The 18,411-nt window shown below is 41.6% G+C and overlaps 1 protein-coding gene across 1 annotated transcript; it reads left to right on the top strand.

The window, feature by feature from the left end:
* Window positions 1-6,990: 6,990 nt before the first annotated feature.
* LOC100458685 (ATP synthase subunit d, mitochondrial-like) lies at window positions 6,991-7,483 on the top strand. Its single transcript, XM_054519592.2, has one exon. The coding sequence runs from the start codon at window positions 6,991-6,993 to the stop codon at window positions 7,423-7,425; it is 435 nt and encodes a 144-aa protein (XP_054375567.2). The 3' UTR covers window positions 7,426-7,483.
* Window positions 7,484-18,411: the final 10,928 nt, after the last annotated feature.

Genomic DNA, 18,411 nt, shown 5'->3' with positions numbered 1-18,411 from the left:
CCTGTCGGTGACGTATTTGTAGTCACTGTTTCTATTTGCCATTTTGAGACATCATGGGGACATCTTCTAACAAAAACAAGCTGCACCCAAACTCACCAGCCTGCTTGGACGTGTTCAGATGCACTCACTAGAACCCATGGGGTCTGCGCATGCGTCTGAGTGCTCTCACGAGTTCAGGCACACAAAGAGCAGCAGCTGGATGGATGGTCTGCGGAGGGCTGAGCAGAGGGCCCTCTGCCAAACCCTGTTCCTTTAATTCACCTAAACACTGACCTTGAAAAATTGCCCTTTATGGGATGTGATGAGGTGTAAATTCAATCTCCATCCTCACTTGGGTCCTGTCATTTTCTGTGCTGTGATTGCCAGTTGTGCCAGACAACATCAACTGGACTGGCAGAGGGTTGATGAGATTGACAAGGTCCTCCGGGGAAAGCTGAGAGCAAAAGGCCCTGCAAACTCATTTCAGTCATGGGCCTCTCTCTTGCCATGTTTTTCTCCTTGGCTGCAATCAAACCAGCAAAGGCTGGTACTGGTTCAGTGGAATCACCCTTGCAGTTTAAGTATGCTGTCTTTGATTGTAGAGCAAAAGGAGTGTTCGTCTGAGATGAGGCTTTGGAAGGTTCTCTGTTCACCCCTTTCCTCCTTAAATTCTCAGGCTCATGACCCAAACCAACTCACTGCAAACTTACTCTGAGTGAGTAAGGGTGAGAGATAGGAGCAAGCATTCTGCAATTTTTCGTGGGCTCAAAGAATCAGATGCAGTCGATTTAACTTCATCAAATCACTGACAAGTGCTGATAGAGAAGATGGAAAATATGCAAGGCCAGAGAACAGCCAAAATCCTACAGTTTCTATCAGTATTAAAGCCAGATGTTCCACTGACTGTTCACATTTGATAAAACCCGATGACAAAGGCTTCTGCCTGGGATCTGTGGATCCCAGGTTCCATTCATCAGCGCGTGGTTCATGTGGCTATACACCAGGCCAACTGGATAGCATTTAATGCAGCACCAGGCCTTCTGTGAAGACAAAACTGGTCCTGCTTTGTCTGTGGGCTTCTATAGGTTGTTGTGACTTGAACAGATCTGTTTACGCTACATTTGCTATGGCAACGTTTATCTGATATGGACAAAAGATTCTTGAATTAATAACACTTGACTCAGGCCTATGATTCAACAAGAGGTATTCAAACCGTTTAAGTGAAGGCAATGTTTTCTCTGAAGCCAATTAATACAGCAACAAACCTTTGGCTGAAGTGATCCAAAGTGCAGCAAGAGTTACCATGTTCTGTAAACCATCAAGCTAACCCTGCAGTGAGTGACTGAAGAGGGAAAAAAGAAATAAATGCACATTCAGTTGGCATAAACCTCAGATCATAGCCCAGGCAATTTCACGTTTTAAGAGGGGACTTGCAGAGGTGGCTTTTGTTCATTCTGACAACACTTTTTTACCTCAGCTATTAAAGTGTACCCCTGAACACAGAAATGACTGTGAATTCACCTTCCAACCTTCTTTGCCGCCTTGACAATTGAAGGCTATAGCTGGCCCAGTCCTCCTTCAACCTGTCTCTGAGCTGTAGCCCCCACAGGGGTCCGGTGGCTTGATTTGATGGCAGATCTTTTCTGAGAAGCAGATGTAGCCCCAGGGGCTCAGGTAAATGGCTTTCCCTCTTTTCCCCCTAAAGCTCCCAAACGGAGGTTTCCTTTTCTTTTCTCCATTGAAAAATTGCCAGCACTCTATACTGTACAGCTAACCCAAAAACAGGCAATGGAGAATGATGTTAATTTAAACTTCTGCCTTATTAAGTAACAAAACCCAGAAATAACGTGATCAAAGCCAAAAGACACAAACTTCTGCCATCTTTCTTGAGATAAAAGCAGTAAAACACCCATTAAGTGAAGGAGGCTTGGACACTTAATAAAAATAGCTAATTAAGTGTTGGAGTAACTTAGCATTTTGCCTCATGAGTCCTGCAATACTCAGGACTAGCCTGTATCCCTTCCAATCTCACTCCTTCCTGCTGTGGTTCAGGCCATCACATAATTCTTTTTTCATTCCCTTCATTATGTGCCAGAGACTGTTGTATGCACTGGGAGTACGAAAGTGAACAGTACACCAGATTCTGGCTCTAGAGCAACTTATACTAGTAGTAGTGGATTTGGTGAGCAGGACAGAACAAGCAGGTGTTAAATTCTTAGAGAAAATAAATCAGCATAAGAAGAATGAATGGGGGTGGGAGGAGACAGGGGCTGCGTCTTGGCCATTTCATCAAAACCCTGAAATGCCCGTAACAGTTTCTCCCTTGGAATGGACCCCTTCTCTTTTTGTGTGTCCTGTTACGGAGTCTATTTTTCAGTGGTGTGGGTGAATTCAGTGCTATACAAGTTTTCTTCTCTCCTCCTCCTCTTCTTTTTCTCTAGTCTGCAATATTTTTGAAAATGCCTACAATACATCAAGTATACAAAAAATAAAAGACGCCCAGTGCTCAACCAATGGAGGGCCCACCATCTGGCTATGAAGGCAGAAGTTCACATCAATAACCCTGATCAGTATAAAGCTGTGGTTTCCTAACTTTGCCGGGCGACAGAGCTATGAGCGGTGAGTTTAAACTGCAGATGCCTGGAATCCACTCCAGATCCTGCCCAAATGAAGTAGTGTAGAATGGGAGGGGGACAGAAACACTGGAATTTTAATCAACCCCCCCATTAATTTCAATGTATAACAAAAGTTGAGACAAAGATTGAGATCTACAGTATCAAGGAAAACACACTGGACTTAAAGGGCAGAAGTTACTAAAGCTCCTTAGGACAGACCCACGGCCTTATTAGGTTTGGGATTGTGAGCTTATATTAGTAGCTAGGCCCAGGTGCAACTCATTCAATGGAAACATTAATGAAAGAAGATATAAGTTCTAATCCAGAATAAATTTGGTCCAGGTTCCTGTATAATAAAAGAAATAGTATCACCTCTGATTAGCCTTGTGTAATTTAAATGAAATAAAATAAAATATGAAAGAATTATTATTGTGTTTTGCACATAATAGATGTTCTGAAATCGAGTTTTCACTAGCCTTGGCTTCTTTCTATAGATCTAGATCAATATGACAAATGCTGCAATGGGATTTGAATTTCACTCCAACTTTCCTTCAGTTTTTTTTTTTCCTATGAGCAGGAAAATATTTAAGAGAAAAGCATCCTTATTTCCCATTTTTCTCGCTAGTCAATACTAATGGATGGATTTTTTTTTTTCTTTTGCCTCCAGCCATTTTGAAGAGAAAAGCACAGATAACACTCATCACTAGAAGCTGACTATGTACACACTGGTAGCCAGGAAAATCCTAGAAACATGGGCTAGATGGACTTTTCAGGATCAACTGACCCAACCCTTCTGTCTTTTACATCAGAAACCTGGGGGCCAGAGAAGGCAAGTAATTTGTCGACGGTCACAGAGCCAGCTAACGGCAGAGCTGAGACAAATACCTAATGAAATGATGATTTTCAAATTTTCTCTCTGTGGTCTTGCACCCCAAGGATCAGGAAGGAGATAGGGAGTGGGTGAAAAGAGTGGAGGTGTCCTCCAGTCTTACTTCAACTAGAGAAAGTCAGCTTTTTATCTCTTTTGTATAGTTAAATGTCCTCAGTATAATTTCATTTGAAGACACAATTTTACCACTAAAGATAACTGAAAAACCCTGCACTATACCACCCTGGAGTTTTTGTCACAGGTTGTATTATTTGTTTCCTTCCTACTACCTAACTCATTGCAACCATTATAAGAAGGCAATAAAACAATTTAAGGCATTGTGCTTGGAGCCTAGAGTTTCCATGTTCTCTTCCATCCAAATGTCCTTCTTCCCTAAAATAAGATCAAAACATCACAAAACTTTCACTGAACATGTACAAGAGAACAAATTAATACAAGAGACCCCATAGGTTTAAGATTCCAAGTGCTTAGGGGATAGTGAAAACCAAATAAGGGAAGTCTTCTCAAATACAGTGTTGTAGATTTGGAAATAATTAATTAGCTCTTCATTATTAGAAAAGTATTTCAAATCTGCTTATGGTTAGAAGGTTAAGTCTTAAGATTCCCCTTAAGACTTTTTAACCAAGGATAAGTAAAAAGTCTAGCTAGGATTAAAGGTAGATGTGCCAGGGGCTGCTACTTGCTTACCCAATGGCCATTGTCTCCTTGTGAACAAACATCAGTTTTACTAAAGGAGGAAATGGGCTTATCCAAATATGTATCCAACCTCCCTTGCAGTTGGGGGATGTCACGTGACTGTATTATGAGTAATGTGATAGGAGTATAAACGAGAGAAGGACTCCCCAAATATCTCTTAAAACAAAAATTGGCACATTTATTTTTGCCTTTTACTCACCCAGTTTTTCCTGTCTGAACATGGACATGATTGCTGGCATACCAGCAGTCACCTTGAGAGCAGGAGGATAGGAGTTATACCCTAGGGCTGGGCATGGTGGCTCACACCTGTAATCCCAGCACTTTGGGAGGACAAGGCAGGTGGATCACTTGAACCCAGGAGTTCAAGACCAGCCTAGGCAACATGATGAAACCCTGTCTCTAAAAGAAATGCAAAAATTAGTGGGGTATGGTGGCAGAAGCCTGTAGTCCCAGCTACTTGGGAGGCTGAGGTGGGAGGGTCACTTGAACTTGAGCCAGGGAGATCTGATTGTGCCACTGCACTCCAGCTTGAACAACAGAGCAAGACCCTGTCACAAAAAAAAAAAAAAAAAAGTCGTACGAATGGAGGAGCACAAAGCTAGAAAGGCCTTAAGTCTTTCACGGCCTCAGCCTGAGTGCCCATCTCCAAATGTGTTTTACATGAGACAAAAATAAACCCCCAATGTCTTCAAGCCACCATTTTGTCATTGTGGCTGTTGTTTGTTTTGCTTTCTAAGATTTGTTACTAGCAACCAAACAGAATTCATAGCTTCGTAGGCAAACCAAAGTACTATAAATGAAGCTAAGCTTAAAAGCATTTCCTATGTAACAGGAAGCATTACCTGCCAAAAATCTGCCCAAGAAAGCTTGTTCAGGTGAGACTTCCTGACGTTTTTATGTTTTTCCAGCACTGAAAGGTTGGAAAGTGCACATGAACAGTAAAGTATATGGGCAGCTATCCAAAGAGAATCATTTTATGTTTACCCAGCACCGTACAACGAACAGTGCTGGATACGTGCTGTCCATGTGTCTATATTCCTAGGACTCAACTGAATAAAAGAAAGTGAAAATTCAAATCATTTTCAAGACAGACTTATGTGGCCATTTAGGCCACACCACTAACTTTGACAAGACCATTTTCAGACTTGCCGTATGACTGTAATATTAAATGACATCCATATCTACCACCGCTTTGCTTAGCCTCTGTATCAGTTCTCTTAGGCAATGTAGACTAAAAAGCATAAAACCACTGAGTCTCGAGTAGGGCTTCCAAAGCCATGAGGAAGCATAGGAAGTATGCATTGAACACATTTGTATATGTGTCAGGTATAGAGAACAGCAGAGTCAAACAGAGCATATCTTTTGAAGTCCTGAAGTTGACTAATGAGCTGGGTGGAAAATGGCATTGAGAGCGTTTCCCTCTGGCCTCTGCAAGACAGATGCAAGCAGCCACCCTCAGGATATCTGTTCAGCAAGGCACTGGGGATATCACTGGGGAGCTCAGAGGCACTCAGATACAGTTATCAGCAGACACAGCAGCAAACTGGAGAGCCAAGAGTGTGGCCATCTGAATGCTAGAAGCAGCCTACCTCAAAGACCTTCAGTGGAGACCCCAAATAGGAAGGACCAATAGTGGCCAATGATGCTGATGGACACATAAAAGATTGTGATTTACCTAGCGGCATTTTTAATTTCTATAGGCAGGCAACACTCTATACTTACATAATAAGATAGGTTATACAATATAAGTGTGTAATTGACAGATATACAATATATTCTATGAGTTAAGAGTATACTGACATATACAACAGATATACAATATATCCTATGAGTTAACCACAGAAAGTGAGGCTTACAGAGATTAAATAAGTTGTCCAACATCACATAGCTCATAAGTGGCAGCCAATATTCAAACTCAAGCCTGTCTGCCTCTAAAGCCCATACCTATAAATCCTATACCATGTAAGCTCCCTAAGAGGAAGACCTTCCCAAAGTTGGTGGCTAGGGGCCCTTACTGAAGAGTTGTAACTAAAGCAAGTGTCCTTTTGCTTCGATGAAAAGGTTGGTGCTAACCTTTTAAGTGGTGGTAAAAAGTGATGCACAGCATTGGAGTGTGGAAATGTCCTTGTGTTCTGAGAAGAACGTGTGTTGTGTGTTGACTTCTCCAGTGGATGTATGAGGTATATGTGAACAGTGGGTTGGAAGACAGCCTGCAAAGCTTTAAACTCCAACCAAAGTAAATACATGCATCTTATTGGGGTTTTTTAGGGCAGTTGTGGCCATATATTAAAATTTGAACTTTGTGCTTCAGGAATGGGGAATAAGCACAGGGAAAGTAGAGGAAGCCATAATCTAGAAAAATAATGGAATTGCTTGGTATAGGGCACCACCAAAGCTTAACCATCTCTGTGATAGTGATAGTCAGTGCGTAATTTATTTAAGCTTATTGCAATGTTGAAAATACTTCATGAATCCCTGATTTCCATCTTCATGAATCTACAAGGAATCTAAAGACTCTAAGTTGGAAAACAATGGGCCTGGGAAAATTCACTATGGGGAAAAGTGCAGAGGGTGAGGGAGAAATCACTATCACAGAGACAGTTAAGCTTTGGTGGTGCCCTATACCAAGCAATTCCATTATTTTTCTAGATTACGGCTTCCTCTACTCTCCAAAACCTGTGATTGTTCCCCATTCCTGAAGCATAAAGTCCAAATTTTAATACATAGCCACAACTGCCCTAAAAAATCCAGGAAGAGCAGCTAGGTGCTGCTGTGGACTATGGGCCGCTGGGGTCGGTGAAGGATCCCAAAATGGCTGGGCAAAAACTTACTCTAAAAATCATTGACTGGGTAACTTCTTGGGAGATCATATCCCGAAACCAAAAGGTCATTGCTAATTCCCTGACATCCTGGAATGAGACTCTCACCTCCAGATTGGCTATTTTACCCGAGAATCCACCAGCTATTGACTGGACTTACTACAAGGCCAATGTGGCCAAGGCAGGCTTGGTGGATGACTTTGAGAAGAAGTTTAATGCCCTGAAGTTTCCTGTACCAGAGGATAAATATACTGCCCAGGTGGATGCTGAAGAAAAAGAAGATGTGAAAACTTGTGCTGAGTGGATGTCTCTCTCAAAGGCCAGGACTGGAGAATATGAGAAACAGCTGGAGAAGATGAGGAACTTAATTCCATTTGATCAGACGACCACTGAGGACCTGAACGAAGCTTTCCCAGAAACCAAATGAGACAAGAAAAAGTATCTCTATTGGCCTCACCAACCAATCGAGAATTTATAAAATTGAGTCCAGGAGGACGTTCTGGCCCTTATATGACACATTCTGGATATTAAAAATAAAAATAATTATGTAGAAAAAAATCCAATAAGATGCATTTATATACCTTGGTTGGAGTTTAAAGATTGCTAGATATCTTCCCCCCCTCCCACTGCCTTCATGTACCTCTTGTGTTTACTAGAGAAGTCAACACACAACACATTCTTCTCAGAACATAAGGACACTTCCACACTCCAATGCTGTGCATCACTTTTTACCACCAACTAAAATGCCCTTCTTTGTCCCCACATGGCAAAATATTATCTGTTCTTAAAGGCCTAGCTCAAATGCCAACTCCTTCTAGAAGCTGCGTTCAGGCCTGATGCCCTACTTTACCCCTACATTGCCCAAACTGAATTGCCCCAAGAGAATGTATTGCCCTTTCCCCTTTTCACTTTTTTTAGGTCTCTATTTGATACTGTATTGTTATTCATTTCGCTTAAGTGTGTCTGTGAGCTAAGTACCATAATTTATTCATATATGAATCTCTAAAACCTTTCAAGTTTCTGATATATATTGAACCATGAAGATAGAATGCTTGAATAAATTTTTATAATATATAAAAATTATATATATTTATTGTGTACAATAAGTTTTTTTAAATAGAGTCTTGCTCTGTTGCCCAGGCTGGAGTGCAATGGCGTGATCTCAGCTCACTGCAACTTCTGCCTCCTGGGTTCAATCGATTCTCATGCCTCAGCCTCCCAAGTACCTGGGATTACAGGCATGTGCCACCATGCCAGACTAATTTTTGTATTTTTAGTAGAGAGAGAGTTTTGCTATGTTGGCCAGGCTGGTCTCAAACCCCTGGGCTCAAGTGATCTGCCCTCTTTAGCCTCCCAAAGTGCTGGCGTTACAGGTGTTAGCCACCGTGCCTGGCCAATATGATGTTTTGAAATAAGCATACATGTGGAACACTCAATCAAACTAATTAACTTTTGATTGGCCAGGTGAATGTCTCGGGTGTAACCAGTAATCCAGGTGCTCCCCTTTTGGCACTCACCATTCTGACCTTCAAGCTACTGATTGCTGAACAGATGCTATGGTGTGATCTCATTCATTCCATCTTCAGCCAGCAAAAGGGTCTCCCGAATACTCAGTGGAAATGTGTCTTCCATTCTAACCCTTAGTCCAACTTGTGTTTCCTTGAGCCTAAGTTACATCAGTCTTCCATGTGATAGAAATTCAGTATTTTACACTAATGGATGACCCAAACCTTCCAGGTAAGCTTCAACAGTGTTATCAAGCTATCAACAGTGTTATCAAGTTCAGTTTTTCTTTATACTTACTGTGCCTACAGTAACTTTCACATTAGTTCTTTAGAGTAAAATAGAGTTTCCCAAAAATTGGGGGATGTCACAGCTTCATCTTTGCAATGAGAGTAGGAACTTGGTCAATCATTAGTGTTCAGGCTTCTGGTCACAGGTGTGTGGATTGGAGAGCATCTGCTTTTTCACAAAGAGCAGCTTAGACAATGGAGGCCTCATGGGAGACAAGGTGTCCATCATTATGTGTGAGGCTTTTGGTCCGGGCTAACTGACCAGTTCAGAGAAATAGAAGAGTCATCTAGGAAGGTTTCCTCGACTTCTCCTCATCAAGATATATTTAATACTCTAGATTACTCTCTGCTGTTGTTCCAGAAAAGAACTTAATGACTTTCTTCTTCCTTTTTCTTAAATTGGAAGCAAGAAATATACTACCTGAGCAATATGACCATGCCATATTAGGCTGTGCTTGTTGGAATAAGGAGTGTCTACCTTTAAAAGTAAATCAATACATGGTTTTAAAGGATGCCACAAGTTAAGCAACATAAATACTTACATTAAGCTTCAGTAATCATTTGGGATCCACCCGGGGGAGAACAGCACAACCAAAAACCCAAGTTTGCCTCTGCAGGAGAAGCTCCAAAAAGCTCAGGCTGGGTCTCAAACAGTGATTCTCAACTCTGCACATTTGATTCACCTGGGGAGCTGTTACTATTAGCCAGGCCCACTCCTTTATGAGATTCTAATGTGAAGCCAGTATTGAGAATCACTGGCATAGAAAGAAAATGGTGGCCTGTGGAAGTGGGGGTCACCAGAGAAGCTGGGAACCCCTCAGAAAGAAAGTCCCCAACATCAGCAGAGAGCAGCTAATTTTGCTCATTATCCGAGAGCCTCGGACCACTGTGCCTCTGGTCTCCTCGGGTGAATAAAACCCATATGTCCCTGGGTGACCAAGCCGGTCACCACTTGGTGGTGGCTCCAAGCCAAGCAGCACATTCCCTCTGCTGGCTTCTCCCTCATCATCTTCTTGGGCTGCCGGATTTCCTCAGAGGGAGCCTCAGGACACAAAACGAATGGGGAGGTCAAGGCAGCTGTGGTAATAATACCTCCCAATATTGTAGCCTTCCTTAACAATCATCCCCCACCTAAAACTGCACTCAGAAGGAGACAGAGCAGCCCAATAATGATGATCACATTGATAATTAAGTATCTAAGTATCTGCTATGTGGCACCAAGCTAGATGCTTTACATATATTATATTTTTGCAAAGGTATATTATCTCTACTCTATTAATGGGGATATCAGAGCTCAGAGTGGTTAGTTAACTTGCCCAAAATACACAAGGCTAGAACAAGCCCAAATCTATCTGGCTCTGTAACTCATGTCTTTCTATGCCATATTGCCAGTCCTTAACTCTTACCTTCTACAGAGTGTCATTATCTGATCCTGAAATTAAATGAAGTCAGCCCAAGAAAACACCTCGGGGACAGTGGAAAGGATGGGGACAAGAGATTAGTGACTAGTGTCATTCATACTTCGATGTGTACGAGTTCTCTAACTCCCCTTCTGTCAGTGAGAAGGAACCAGGCAGAGGGAGAGATCAGCTGGGATACTCTGGAGAACCAGAATTTGCATCCTATCAAGCACTGGGGAGGGAAGGGGAGAGGAGAGTGAAGAGGGGAGTGAGTGTTCAAAGCAGTCAGATAAGGCCAAGGTAATTTAACACTATAAACTTCGCTTTTCCCCCCCTAAAACCTGCTCCTCCTCTCTGCTCCTGCCAAGGAAAACTCATTTAATTCTTGTAAGATTAACCAATAATCATGGGAATGCCAATAAGTCAAAGGCATGGAATAGATTTCTAGTTTCACGGCTGCAGCTTGAGAAGACTGATCAGGAAGTTGGTGAGAAAAAGAGGCAGAGAGGGAAGGAGGAGTGTGGTTTGGGGTCAAAGGTGTAATAAGAGGGAAAAAACAAACAAACAAAAAAACCAAAGTTAAATTTTACTCTGTGCTGAGATTCCACTCTTTTTGGCCCTAGCCAGAAAAACAACCTTTGTCCCATGGCAGCCAACTGGAGGGCCAGCGCCTATATTTTAGGTTAAGTCAAGAAGTGAAAAACCTAACTTTTAGTTTGAGCATGCAACATTCCCAGGATTGGGTTAAATTCTTCCCTGGTCTCCTCTTCTCTCATCCAAACAAGGGGAGGTGGGTGCTCGTGCTGACAGAAGGAGGGATCTCATCTCTCCCTGGAGACCATATCTGCACACTGCTTCTTAGGTCCCTCCTTTGGCATAATCAAAAGGCAACTGCAGGAAGCCAGTGGTCAGACGGACTTTCCCACAATACCAAGTTAGCACCATGTCAGGTCAGAAGAGTTCTCTGAAAGCCAGTACAAACAGAGCCAGGCATATTTCCCAGAGGGACATCCCCTTTTCTTGGCCAATGTGATGTCCAGATTGTTTCTCAGATTGGCTGCTGCCCACACATCCATGCTGGCAAGCCAAGCCCTAGGGTTGATTTTCAAATCTCCCCGAATGACAAGCCTGCTCCCTCAGCAGGGACTGAGAATGACGATGATCTTGGAAATCAGAAAAGGGGAAACCCTCCCTGTCCTCTATCCCTCTATCCCTGTTGCGCAAAGAAAGAGAAAACTAATGCAGTGTGATGTGGAGGTGATGCCTGATGAAGGTGCACTGGAGGAAGGAAGGCTGGAATATGGTGTTAATCAGACAGGAGTGTGAGAATTTTCAGAAGCTGCAGTCTGTTTTTATCCCCTTTGAAATTAGAACCTTAGGGGCACTAAGTGTGGCCTCAATCTATGGGGCTGTCCATAAATTCATCTATAAAAAGGTCAAGAGGAGAGAGATCCCAAACTGATCACGACAATGTTTAGCATCGTTTCTGGTCTATTATGTACCAGGCATATTTTTTTCTTTCTTTTTTTCTTTTTGAGACCGAGTTTTGCTCTAATTGCCCAGGCTGCAGTGCAATGGCATGATCTTGGCTCACCGCAACCTCCGCCTCCCAGGTTCAAGTGATTCTCCTGCCTCAGCCTCTCGAGTAGGTGGGATTACAGGCATGCGCCACTACGCCCAGATAATTTTTTTTTTTTAGTAGAGATGGGGTTTCTCCATGTTGGTCAGGCTGGTCTCAAACTCCCGACCTCAGGTGATCCACCCACCTTGGCCTCCCAAAGTGCTGGGATTATAAGCGTGAGCCACCATGCCCGACCGTACCAGGCATAATATATGATCTCATTTAATTCCCCACAACAAATTTTAAGGTGGGTCTTATTGTTTCCTTTTCGTAGATGAAGATACGGAGGTCTCAAGAGTTTTAGTAATTCACCCACAAATTTTGGCTCTCCTTGGGGCATTTGTCATCACTTGCCTCATTTATTTCTATTGAACTCGAGTTGCTCTCAGATTCTACTTAACCAGGAAACAGTCATTAGAAGCCCTGCCCTGAGCCAAGGAAAAAAAAAGCTTGGGCCGATTTTGCTTACTCTTGTGTCCCCAGTGCAAATCCTGGTGCTGGCATAGTTGTTGTTAATAAGATTTTATCAGAAAATGAAAATGGTCCATCTTGGCTCCTGCTTAAAAGTGAACTATCTTCCCTAAGTTGGAATTCAAGAAGCCTGAAAAACTGATGTCAAGACACTGTGTAGTGCCAGATTATACGAGCTTCGTAAGTGTTTCATAAGTGATCTTTCTCTCAAGAGTGTTTCAAAGCAAGACTGGACTACACTCCTACACCCCGCCCCTTTCTAGTTGGCTGGATGTATTTCCGTGTCTGCGGCCTCTGCTTATAAGCTTTTGATTTGCAAAAGTGTCAAGTCTGAAGATGAAGCTTAGCCATGTGAAATAAGGCACTTAACAATTCCTCGTTGAAAAATCACAGAAATTTTTTTTAAGATACATTTTACCCTCTTACCTATATTTATTTCCTCAGAAAACAAAAAAGAAAGAAATAGGCTGGGCATGGTGGCTCACACCTGTAATCCCAGCACTTTGGGAGGTTGAAGCGGGCAGATCATGAGGTCAAGAGATGGAGAACATCCTTGCCAACATGGTGAAACCCTGCCTCTACTACAAATACAAAAATTAGCTGGGCGTGGTGGTGTGTGCCTGTAGTCCCAGCTACTCGGGAAGCTGAGGCAGGACAATCACTTGAACTGCAAGGCAGAGGCCGAAGTGAGCCAAGATGGCACCACTGCACTCCAGCCTGGGCAACAGAGTGAGATTCCATCTCAAAAAAGAAAGAAAGAAAGGAAGAAATCCAAAGATGTTCACAGGGTTCCTTTTCCTCTTTTGCAGGAAAGGCAATTCAGATATACCTTCTTTAAAATAGTAAAATACATGTAATTTTCCACCTTTAAGACAAACAGTTCTCCATTTGTGGAGAACCTTCTGAAAATAGATGCATCTGCCCCAGTGCCAGAGCTTTGACGCTGGTGTACCTGTCCTAACTCACAGATCAGTTTTTCAATATATTGTAGGTAGTCTGCTCTCCAGCGTGGCCATGATTAATTCTGTCAGCTCTGAGGAGGAGGCCATTTGAGATCCTGAACCCCCACCTGGGTATGCCTCACTGTTGACTCCCATACCTGCCTAGAGCAATATGCGTTGGCTTTGGCATGTGCAGGGCCAGGCATCGCCATCAATGGAGTTCATTGTTTTGCAGCAGGCACCTGCACCTGCATGGCAGGCTCAAACAATAAGTCCATACCCAAAACCCCTCCTTTCTCCTCAGGGCACCTACTGTGAAAGAAAACTTGTTGAGGCCTGGAAGCCCACTTTCATCATAATTAGGCTTCTGGGCCAACAGTTAACCACCAACGTCTCTTGATGAACACATGAAGCTACTTCCAAATCTTGGGTACCTGAAAAGCCATGGGGCAAGGCAGAGTTAGTATTGGCTCTGTGCTCCTCTTGCCTCTGAAGAATGTTAGGCTTGAAGAATGCAGAGCACTACACATGCTATAATTCTGTCCTGTGATTTCTGGATGCTTTTGTTTTCACAAGGGCACAAAGCAATCTTAGGCATTCTCACAATCCTCAGATCTGTGAGAACATCATGAGTGAGAGACCTGGTCACCTACCTGAACCAGGTCTTAACCAGAGCCACAAGATAGCATCCCACACTGCAGTTCATGGCTTTCATATTCAGGTACACCTGGGTTTGAATCTTGGGTCCACCATATTAATAATGCATGAATTTGGAGTAAATTGCTTAATCTCTGAATCTCTCTTTTTTCATCTGTAAAATGGAAATGATTATGCTTATTTTTGAGAATTTAATTTAAAATACTGGCTGTAAAATATTAAGCACAGGTCCTAACCCACAGTAATAAGTCCTTAATAAATTATAGCTATTACTCTGTTGTTTCACTAAAAGCCCAATGATGAATTAAGTTTAAAAATATGGTGGTAGAATAACTGACAGTATATTGAGTTTTGAATGTCCAGCCTTCATCAAAATGTGTGGAGGTGTATAATTTTGAAATTGAAATTGGTGACCAAACTATTACACATCGCACGAATCCTAGAAAACAGATATCAATGGTTGCTTTGGTTTGTAATTAAGATTTGGGGTTAAGAGAATTCCGAAATCTTCCAGTTCTATGATATTTAAAAAAAAAAAAAAAAAAAAGCACATACTTCGTTGGACCAAATTTTAAGACATACGTTAAGCAGTTTAGGTCTGCTAGTCAGATGCTATTTAAATCTATTATTTCTCGCTATTTGTTGGGACAAATCACTTCATCTCTCTGTGCCTCAGTTTTCTCATCTGTAAAATAAGAGATTGTCAGTATACTTCTCTTTTATCCGTCTTATGAGGATTAAATGAGATAATACAAGTAAAAGACTTAGCCCAGGGCATGACTCAGTAATAATTCAACAAATGGTAACTCCATTTACTCTTACATTGCTGCCAACAAAACTGTTTCCCTCTTATTTGAACTGTTTCCTGCACTCTAGCATCCGCTGTGATGGACCTGTGTTACCGTTAATAGGAAAATCTCGACATTGGCGGCTTGGTGATTTCTAACATGTGCTATTAATTTGACTTATTTCTCCTCACAACCTTCCTTTAAACTCAACAGAGAATGTGCACTGAGGCTTCTCACCAGAGGGGCAGCCTGGGGGAATGGCGCTGCATCAGCAGAGAGCAAGAAGGGGAGATGCACCAAAGCCAGGGCGGCCCACGTGGATGGCACTGGCTCAGGTAACACGCTCACGATTTGATCGGTATTCCCAGAGAGGACATAAGCTAGAACCTAGTTTGATTTCAGGCTACCCAGGCAAGAGATCAATGTGAATATTAATGTAATCTCTACCAGACCAATGGGTCTGTGTCTTCACAGGTGAGATTCCAGTACTTTCTGGATTTGGTGGTATACCTTTTATTCCAAATCTCAAAACATATTTGGGTATTTTTCTGCTTAAATAACAATCTTCTATGCTAAATTTTTATAAGGACACAAAATTAAATGTGCTTACAAGTTTAATTAAGTTAATTTTAGAGATAAGAGTAGATATAATTGGAACTTCTCAGGAAAACTGAAGATATACGTATATGTTGTATTTGTGAAGGACACAAATGTATCAGAAAAAAGGTCAAGAACATTTAAGAATTGTTTCATCTCTACTGTATTCTGTCTAATCAGTTATTTGATTAGTTAAGAGCTAGCTATAATTCTGTGATGATTGTGGAGCTACAACTAAAATGTAAAATTGATAGGTTTATAAAAAAATTTGTGGTCTTAATTATTTCCTACTACCCAAGAATATTATTTACATTTTTTTTTATCTTTTGGGTTCCCCCCCCCTAATTTTAATATGATTCTTGCTTTTTCCAGGCTTTGTTGCACACATTAAAATATTAATATTTGGGTTCATTAAAGGTGGTTGATTACCTTCTAGTTTGTATATGTTTCTTCCAAAAGAAGAAAGCAAAGGCGACTATTATTTCCTTTCCCTTCATTTACCCTGCCTATGATATCAATAGGATAGAAAGTACAATTAAAATTAGGTTTAACCCTACACTTCTTAATGTGTGCGTTTTTCTGAAAACTCTGGAATGGAAAAGAGTGCTTATGTTTACAAATAGGGCGAGATATGTTTAAGTTATCATTATCTAACCTGAACACTAATTTGGAACTGATTACTTTGCTGGATTATGAAACAATCTCAGCAGCTTCACAAATAAAAGTTCACAATAAACCCATATACTCCTACTTCTGCACTTTCTTGAAATTCAGTTTACATTAAGTCTTGCATAGAATATGCTTTAATAGAAGTCAACATTTTTTGGCATAGAAAAATCAACGATTCTCGATTCAATCAGTCTTCTGTTTAATAAATCAAGCAATAATTATAAGGCAGTTAAGAAATGGGGATATTGAAATATACTGGATAATTTGGTAAGGTACTGGAAACACCAGGTTGTTTATGTGATTTTTACAAATAAGACAAAGAACTGCGGTAGAAATGGATATTGTGCTGAAATTTTATTTTCAAATATTTTAATTTGAATTTATTATGCCAAAGTTCCAAGATCGTCATTCTTTTTTTTTTTTTTTTTTTTTTTTGAGACAGGGTCTTACTCTGTCACCCAGGCTGGAGTGCAGTGGTAGTGAAATCTTGGCTCACTGCAGTCTCAACTTCCCAAAGCTCATCTCCCACCATGGCCTCCTGAGTAGCTGGGACTACAGGCACATGTCACCACAACCAGCTAAGTTTTGCATTTTTTGTAGAGATGGGGTTTCCCCATATTGCCCAGGCCGGTCTTGAAATCCTGGGCTCAAGTGATCCACCTGCCTTGGCCTCTCAAAGTGCTGGGACTACAGGCATGAGCCACTGCTCTAGGCCTGTCATTTCTGTTATTTCTCTGAATAGGTGTAAAGGCTTATAAGTTTTGCACTAACATAGAAAATTTTGATTCTGCAATATTGGATAAAAATCTGAGAAAGAGTAATTGGGAGAAACATATGTGATAAGTACAGGGTGGATTCCCTTAAAATTCTGTCTCTTTCTGGAAATAATCTCTTTTCCTTCTGTACCTTGTGGGGTGCGGGTACAGGACACTGGTAGAGGTGGTGGGGATGGATCCAATAGAGCCATGGGCCACAAAACAATGCAGATCCCATGCATTTTCCTCAACAGTCCATGTAGGAGAGGCAGTGAGGGTGTTCTGTAAAATAACAAGCCTCATATGTAAAGGCAGCTCATGAGCTGCCTACATGTAGCTCCAGCTGTTCTTGTTTAACGTAAATGTCCCTCTCCAGGTCATCACAGCCTCTACCCTCCCATTGTTAACTCCGCCTGTTTAACCCAGTTATGCGGCCTGCCCCGCCTCGCCTGTATCCAATTGTGTTTCTGACCCCTACACCAAACAAAAACAACAACAAAAAACAAACAAACAAACAAAAAAGCAAGCACCAAGAAGTCTTCTTCATACGTACACAGAGGAATCATCTGTCTTAAAAAAATGATAGTGGCAATAACTTCATGGAAGGTTCCCCACCACCACTATGCCCTTAAGTCTATTATTCAGACCCTAGTGTGAGTTATTTCAATCAAATCAAAATCCACCAGTACAAGTACCCCAGAGTGGACATTTTGTTGATGTGAAGGACCACTCTGGAACAACAGATAGTGTGAGCATCATCGTAGATGCCAACTCAGAGTGAAAATGGCAATTTTGGACAAAGAACTAAGGATGGAATAGTGGCATTTGTGACCTGATGAAAGAGGAGTGAAAGACGATGCAGAAGAGGGGATTCCACAGAGGGAGGTATCCTGAAAGAAAGAAACAAACAAAAAAGTTTTGTTTCCTTTCTCGGTGGGAACAGCTGGTGTGTCCTGTAAAGACTCGGCGGGGCTCCTTGGTGTGAAGTTTGGAAAGTTCATATCTCAGCTTATCCAGTCTCTCCCAGTCCATTGTAGATTCCACATCCTTATCCAGTCCTCACCTTGGAGGGGAGAATGGAGTGTCAGGGAAGGGAAGGGAGGTGAGCCACTGCCCTCTTGCCTTGCAATTCCTCTTCCCCAACTGCTTCGGTTTAATACTCATGACTTTCTCCATTTGAATACACGTCTATTCCTTGCAAATCCTAAGTGTCTCCTATAAAATAAAACTACTTGGAGAATTAATACACTTGAGAAATCAATGCTTTTCTCTCCTCACAAAGAAAAATATTGACAACACCTGAAGGGAAAGAAGGGAAAGTAAGACCACGTATAGGCATGCAGTTTCAGAAACGGTCTCTTGGAAGAAGTCTGCTGGAATACCTGTCAGGAAAATTCTGCTGGCTGACACAGAGTTAAAGCTAAAAGGGAAAGGAAGTCATGATCTCTGAATAGTAGCCACTCAATTATTTTTTTAATCACTATAAAACAAAACAAAACAAAAATGGCCAATAAAAATAATTCATGCCTTTATGTCCTTACCCCAAAATAAACAAATGAATGAATCCATTCATTCCTGACTCATATATGTATCACATTGCCTAATAACATGTACCAGACACTGTGATAAAGGCTTTACATGTGCAACCTTATTTATCCTCTTAATAGTCTAATGAGACAGGTACTGTCATTAATATCTAATTTTACAGATGAGAGAACTGA

This window comes from Pongo abelii, chromosome 13, assembly GCF_028885655.2.
Source record: "Pongo abelii isolate AG06213 chromosome 13, NHGRI_mPonAbe1-v2.0_pri, whole genome shotgun sequence".
Lineage (NCBI taxonomy): Eukaryota > Metazoa > Chordata > Mammalia > Primates > Hominidae > Pongo > Pongo abelii.
This window is presented reverse-complemented; position numbering and strand designations above follow the sequence as displayed.

What these genes read in the sequence shown, in the direction of transcription:
- LOC100458685 (XM_054519592.2), top strand. Translation starts at nt 6,991, where the DNA reads ATGGCTGGGCAAAAACTTACTCTAAAAATCATTGACTGGGTAACTTCT.